Below are 7,491 nucleotides of genomic sequence, written 5' to 3' on the forward strand. Positions count from 1 at the left end.
AACACCATGGGGAATATATTGCTACAAAATGATGCCATTTAGTTTGAAGAATGCTGGAGCTACCTACATGAGGGCCATGACGACTCTTTTCCATGACATGATACACTAGGGAATAGAGGTGTACGTGGATGATGTTATCATCAAATCTAAAAGGAGTTCAGATCACATAGCAGACCTGAAGAAGTTTTTCGACCGACTTCGGAAATACAATTTGAAGTTGAATCCTGCAAAATGTGCTTTCGGAGTCCCTGCCGGAAGTTTCTGGGTTTCATCATTAGTCGCCATGATATTGAGCTAGACCCGGAAAAAATCAAAGTTATAAAGAATTGCTACCACCAAAGAACAAGAAAGATGTAATGAGTTTCTAGGACACCTAAATTATATCAGCTGTTTTATAGCACAGTCAACGGTGATATGTGAGTCGATCTTCAAAATGCTGAGGAAAGATGATGCGATGAGCTGGACTGAAGAAAGTAAAAAGGCTTTCAATAAAATCAAGGAGTACTTGTCTAAGCCGCCCGTGTTGGTCCTGCCAGAGCCAAGAAGACCTTTGGTTCTATATATGTCCATGTTAGATGGAGCTTTTGGTTGCGTACTAGGGCAACATGATGAAATGGGAGGAAAGAGTAGATGATATATTATCTAAGTAGAAAGTTCACACCTTAAAAGGCTCGGTACTCTTTGCTGGAGCGCACGTATTGTGCTTTGACATGGATAGCCTAGAAGTTAAAACATCATTTCTATGCATACACCACAAATCTCATATCAAGGATGGATCCACTAAAATACATCTTTGAGAAACCATGCCTACAGGTAAGTTAGCAAAGTGGCAGTTATTGTTAAGTGAGTTCAACATCATTTATATGACTCAGATTGCACTCAAGGGCAAGCATTGGCCGATCACTTAGCAGAGAACCCCATAGATGGAGAATACAAACCATTGAAGATATATTTTCCCAACGAGAAAGTGTCATTTGTAGGTGAAGATATTTCCGAAACATATGACGGTTGGAGGATGTTTTTCGACGGAGCAGCAAACTTCAAGGGAGTGGGAATTAGAGCTACTTTTGTATTAGAAATTGGTCAACATTATCTGGTATCCACAAAGCTCAGGTTCCCGTGCACAAACAATATGGCAGAATAAGGATTCAGAATGAGTTGGCAGATGGATTGGTTACCTTGTCTTCCATGATACAACATCAAGACAAGAATTTCATCGATTTTATCCCGATAGAGATTCGTAAACAGCCAGCTTATTGCACTCATGTCGAAGAGGAGTTTGACGGAAATCCATGGTATCACAATATCAAAGAGTATTTAAAGAAAGGAGAATACTCAGAAAATGCCACAAACACTCAGAAGCGCACGTTTTAGAGATTGGCCAACCATTTCTTTTAGAGTGGAGGAATTATGTATAGAATAACTCCTGATTTGGGATTGCTATGATGTGTCGATGCCAAGGATGCATCTAGATTTCTCGAAGAAATACACGCCGGAACCTACAAACCTCACATGAACGGGTTTGTTCTGGCCAAGAAGATATTAAGGCCAGGGTATTTCTAGATGACTATGGAGACAGACTTCATTAAGTATGTACAAAAGTGCCACCAATGCCAGGTATATGCTAATATGATGCGAGTACCACCCAACACACTCAATGCAACAAGTTCACCTTGGCCCTTCTCTGCTTGGGGCATGGATGTCATCAAACCAATTGAGTCTACTACTTCAAATGGACACAGGTTCATTTTGGTAGCTATAGATTACTTCACAAAATGGATTGAAGCCGCTTCTTATAAGGTTGTGGCTAAGAAGGTCGTAGCAGATTTTGTCCGAGATTGTATTGTTTGTCGATTTGGAGTACCTGAATCAATCATTTCCGACAATACTGCCAATTTGAATAGTGATCTGATAAAAGCCAAGTGTGAAACATTTAAGATCAAGCAGTGGAATTCAATAGCATACAAGCCACAGATGAATGGAGTCGTGGAAGCCGCCAATAAGAACATCAAGAAGATATTAAGGAAGATGGTGGACAACTACAAGCAATGGCAGGAGAAGCTACCATTTGCTTTGCTCGAGTATCACATCACAGTTCGTACGTCAACTGGGCAACCCCTTATCTACTGATTTATGGTACTAAAGTTGTTATACCCGCGCGAATTGGTGATTCATTTCCTAAGTATCATACAAGAGGTAGAGCTCAAGGATGCGGAATGAGCACAGAGCCGGTATTAGCAACTGGCTCTTATTGAAAAGATGAACACAGTGTGTCACGGTTAACTCTACCAAAATAAAATGGCAAGGCTTTCAATAAAAAGGTTAGATTGAGGAATTTATGTCGGGGCAATTAGGGTTGAAATGGATCTTCCATCATCAATACAAAGAAAAAGGTGAATTCTCACCTAACTAGCAAAGCCCTTACATGATCACCAAGTACTGATAGAAGGAGCGCTTATACTTGCAGAGATGGATGGAGAAACATGGCCAAAACCTATCAATTCAGACGCAATCAAGAGATATTATATTTAAGATTATGATTGCACTTTCTATTTGATGTAACCTGAACTATGTTTGACCTAATTCCCGTTTAAGAGGGGCTACGTAGGCAGCCCTGTGGTTTTGCTCACATCATAATAAAATCTTCATTCCCCCTTTACAGTCAAGAATTGGGGCAAGATTTCGAGTTTTGTCAATCTCATTACGTCAAAAAGTGTATCGCCAGAAGTATGCATTTAGACTGGGGGAATTTTGAGGAAGGTCCTCAATATTCCAAGTTGAGGAGGTTGCAATGTCTCAAAGCAAGTCACAGTCTCTAATTTTACTAAATTATTTGTTTTATACATCATCACACATTTCGAACAACTGAATTTTTACAAATGATTTATCACAAATGTATATTTTTGAAAATTTCATTTTATTTGATAGCCATAGGTTACCCAGGGTTACTCGAAAAAGTCGTCAAGACAAGGAGCAAAGACCAGTGAGGAATCAAAAAGCACGGACCAACCTTCCCCCAAAAAAACTCACGATTTTTCATTGGATGCAGGCATAACGAACATGACAAGCATGCCCATAAATTCATAACAAGAATGCTATCTTCGTTGTCAGAAGTCAGCAAGCGCAAACGTGTCAAGCTAAGAATCACTTTTTCTCATATTTAATATTTCCCTTTCTCTACATAAGGCTCAGCACTTCTCTCATTCTTTGCATAAGGATAAGCACTGCCTCCATTATTGCATAAGGATAAGCACTGCCTTCGTCTGCATAGGGCTAAGCATTGCCCTCATTACATTGCATAAGGCTAAGCACTTCCTTCCATTACTGCATGAGGCTAAGCATTACCTCCATTATTGCATGAGTCTAAGCATTGCCTCATCATTGCATAAGGCTAAACGTTTCCTTCCCTTGCATGAGAATAAGCGTTGTCCCCATTATATTGCATAAGGCTAAGAACTGCCCTCGTCATTGCATAAGGCTAAACGTTGCCTTTCTCTACATGAGGCTAAATATTGGCTCCATTACATTGTATGAGGCTAAGCACTGCCTCCATTATCGCATAAGGCTAAGCATTGCCTTTACTTGCATGAGATTAAGCACTGTCTCCATTCCTTGCATGAGGCTAAGCATTGCCTCTATTATTGCATAAGGCTAAGACTAAGCACTGTCTCCATTACATTGCATGAGGCTAAGCATTGCCTCCATTATTGCATGAGGCAAAATGCTGACTTCCTTTGCACGAGAATAAGCACTGTCTCCATTACATCTCATGAGCCTAAGCACTGCCTCCATTATTGCATAAAGGCTAAATGTTGCCTTCCTCTACATAGGGCTAAACACTGCGCTCATCACATACAAGGCTAAGCACTGGCGTATCTCATTCTCGCATACAACTAAGCATCGACTGTTCCCCCTTTCAAATAACCAATACCTCTGCATCTTTGAATTTCATGGGCTGAAACATCGACACACTAGCCGAAGGCGTCATACTCTAAAGGCATCATCCTCATAGCCCGAAGAAATCATACCATGGCCTAAGGATCTCTCAAAACTGCACATCATTATTCAAAGGCGCCATAGTCTAGAGGCACCATCCTCATAGACCGAGAACACCATTCATGGCCTGCAAATCCCTTAAATTTGCATCATGTGTGTGTGTGTGTGTGTGTGTGTGTGTGTGTATATATATATATATATATATATATATATATATATATATATATATATATATATATATATATATATATATATATATTTTGCTTGCATCGTGTCTTAAGTTTTGCAGGTAATTAGGAAGGTAATCGTCCTACAAACAGGAGCGATGCTCACTCCGATTTCCATTCACAACATTCACATCCTTCGATTATCTCAAACGTACCCAGTAACCAATAATTAATTACTCCTTGTTTCGTAACCAACCGATCATTTATCTTGGATATCCGTAACAATCAAATTCGCATTCATAGCTCCACCTGAAATTATCCGTTACTCATGACACTATCATATAAGAAAGACCTTTCCTCAAAACATGTAACCATACTTATAATAACTCAATCGGTTTTGTTCATCGCTGGATCCATAACTACACAGAACCTGATTCTCGTAACACCAGGGATATGTAGACAACTTAGGAACCCGTGTTCAAACCCATATTTTTAAAAACACATCATCCTCACTCACTTCAGACATAATTGGTCATCATTTTTTATCCGATAACCCTTTCATCATTTTTGGGTAAGAGGGGATGTTGTTGATACTCAATTTTGCCTTCATATTTATAAATATCATATATACTTTCAAACTATCATTTTTGCATCATCACTAATCTACATCAACCATATAAGTATTTTTTATAATTTTCCATAACATTTTAAGGCTTTAAAATTGATTTTCTTATATTTAAATTGTTCAAATATTTATTAATTACCCTTTAAAATTACTTTGTTGTTACACCTCATGTTTTCGTATGTAAGAGTATGTCGTAAGTCAATTGATGTAACCTCAGAAATGAAATCATCTTTGAACAGTTTACAAATTTAGTTAATCATGTTAATGTGGAGGTTACAAAATATTGAAGATTATGAACAACAAGTACAAAGAGGGTTGGAAGGTTCAGAAGCTAAAGCAAATGAAGAAAATAATATTTCGTCGAAAGTCGACAAGTTGGGAATGTTATAACATGTACTTTTAGGGTGAAACTAGGGTGCTTAACATGATAAGGAGGTTATTTTATCAATTAGGTTAGCCGTATGATAGTCCTGTGTTACATTTTGAAGTCAAGCAAGTTGTGGAACAAAAGTCGATGAAAGTCATCACAAGTTATGTTCATAAGTTTTACTGAAATTTTGGGTCAAATGTAACTGCAATTTTCTCCCAATATACTAAGAGTTATCGGGTGTTCCACCCATCAAATTGAAGATCTATGAGTTTAATTTCTTACGCACTAGACCATTTATCAATACAACATCGAAGTAGAGAGATATATGTATTTTTGCAAGACTGCGGAGGCTGCTAGGTGACAAGAAGGTATGTCACCTACTTGGTTAAATGAGAGCCCAAAAAGAGGCAATTTTGGGTCATCCAAAGAGCCCATTTAAGGAATTATCTCCTGAAATGTAAACCTCATTATATATCACAAATAACCAGACCTAAACCCCTGCAAACGTCTTCCTAAAAATTATCCACAAACCCTAATTGATTTTCTCTCCCTTTCAAGTTCTAATTGGGGGTAAAACCTAGAGTTTGAAAAACCAAGATAAGGGATGAGTTATCCAACAAATAAGGTTAGTTTACTGATATCTTTCATCCATTTTTCTTCTATAAATTCATGTTAAGTCGTTCTATACTTGTAAGAATTCACGGGACGGTGATCGAAAGCCGTGAGTTTGAGTTATTCACTTGTAGCGGACTATTTTATGGACTGTTTTGTGCTGCTGTTGGGCTGCGAGTTTCACTACTATTTTGTGGAGTTTTGAGGAGGAAGGGTGTGGAGAAAAACCATATAGATGTAGGGTGGTGGTCTGGTCATTCCTCGTAACATTTCTGGGTCGTTTGACACTAGTATGGTGATCGTTTTGTGTATGAAAAGATTGGAGTGTGTTGGGTTGTTTTGTAGTATTTGATGGTGTAATATAAGGCTAGAAAATAATGTATATATGTTGTTATTGTTGTGTTCTTATGTTGTTGGAGTTATCTTAAATTTGGAGGAAGTAAGGATTATAGGGGAGATGCTGCCCGTTTTTATACAAAATAAGCTTGTTGTCCGTTGTGCGATAGGTGTACCTTTCATGACTTGATGATACTATTATTATCGTTGTTGTAGATTAAGGTGCGAAGAGGCGAGTTCAACTTGGTGATTGGAAAGATTGTGATAAAGTATGTTAAGGCTAAACCTTTCTTTCATTTGGTATGATCCAGTAACTACATGTGTTTGACAACGAACATAAAGAGAATTTCATACTCCCGAATTTATATACACTATCATAGTCTCATAAGTTACAGTATTCTCCCTTATCGCAAGTTACAATATTCTCTTTATCGGGACTTCATATTCATTTGAGTATTTTCTTCTTCCAGTCAAGAGAGCAGAGAGTTTATATATATAGTATTAAAGTATTTTCATTACTATCGAGCTATAATCGATTGGTAGGCCCCTATTGGGCAACCTCTGATCAGATGGTAAGTTATATACCAAGCCTATTGTGGCCAATCGCCTATGAGCGATCCTAGAATGGTCGAGATACAGAGCCTAGTATGGCCGAGCACCAATGAACGAGCCTACTACGGCAGATCAGTTACACATACCGAGCCTAATAGGGCCGGACAACTATTTTACATACTATACAAAGAGAGTTGAGTCAGTATCAGCAGGTAAGTATATCTTCAGATTATCTTTGACACCTAGTTACATTCAGTTATTATATTATCAGTTCAGTTTTAGCTTTCAGTTATTCTATTGCCTTACATACTCGGTACATTATTTCATACTGACGTCCCTTTTGTCGGGGACACTGCATTTCATGCTTGCATGTCCTCATTGACTGTTGGACAGACCCTCCCAGCAGATAGAGTCAAACATCAGCTTGGTTGGTAAGCTCCATTTCCTTGGAGTTGCCAGGTCTAGACCTTGGAGTCCATTTTATATATACAGGTTTGATGGGTAGGTCGAGGCCCTGTCCCGACCATGGTATAGTTCAGTTATCTCTAGAGGCTTATAGACAAGTCCTGTATAGTTTGTATATTAGTAGATGTTCATGGAGGCCTCGTCAGCCTCCAAAGTTATATATATATATATATATATATATATATATATATATATATATATATATATATATATATGAGTTTTTGGGTATGTTTACCCCACAGATGAGAGAGACGTTATTTTTAGACGATTCAGAATATGGCCCCATCGGCCTAAGTTGAGGGTTACCCCTCTAGAGTCCACAATTATAGAGTGGTATGCTTGGGCTGAGTACAGCACCTGGTGCTGGC

General features: G+C 38.4%; 1 protein-coding gene across 1 annotated transcript; it reads left to right on the top strand.

Annotated features, from left to right (window-relative positions):
* Positions 1-433: 433 nt before the first annotated feature.
* Positions 434-2,130, top strand: LOC142163297 (uncharacterized). The gene is made up of 4 exons (XM_075220569.1): positions 434-626; positions 873-1,096; positions 1,618-1,742; positions 1,905-2,130. Exons 1-4 carry the CDS (start codon positions 434-436, stop codon positions 2,128-2,130), a joined length of 768 nt encoding a protein of 255 aa, XP_075076670.1.
* The last annotated feature ends 5,361 nt before the right edge of the window (positions 2,131-7,491 follow it).

Source organism: Nicotiana tabacum, chromosome 8, assembly GCF_000715075.1.
Source record: "Nicotiana tabacum cultivar K326 chromosome 8, ASM71507v2, whole genome shotgun sequence".
NCBI classification, from domain to species: Eukaryota; Viridiplantae; Streptophyta; class Magnoliopsida; order Solanales; family Solanaceae; genus Nicotiana; species Nicotiana tabacum.

Excerpts from the sequence above, each read along its gene's own strand:
- LOC142163297 (XM_075220569.1), top strand. The coding sequence starts at position 434 with ATGCTGAGGAAAGATGATGCGATGAGCTGGACTGAAGAAAGTAAAAAG. Across the intron at positions 1,097-1,617 it reads AAATTGGTCAACATTATCTG|GTATATGCTAATATGATGCG; the intron begins GTATCCACAAAG and ends CACCAATGCCAG. Across the intron at positions 1,743-1,904 it reads ACTACTTCAAATGGACACAG|TGATCTGATAAAAGCCAAGT; the intron begins GTTCATTTTGGT and ends CAATTTGAATAG.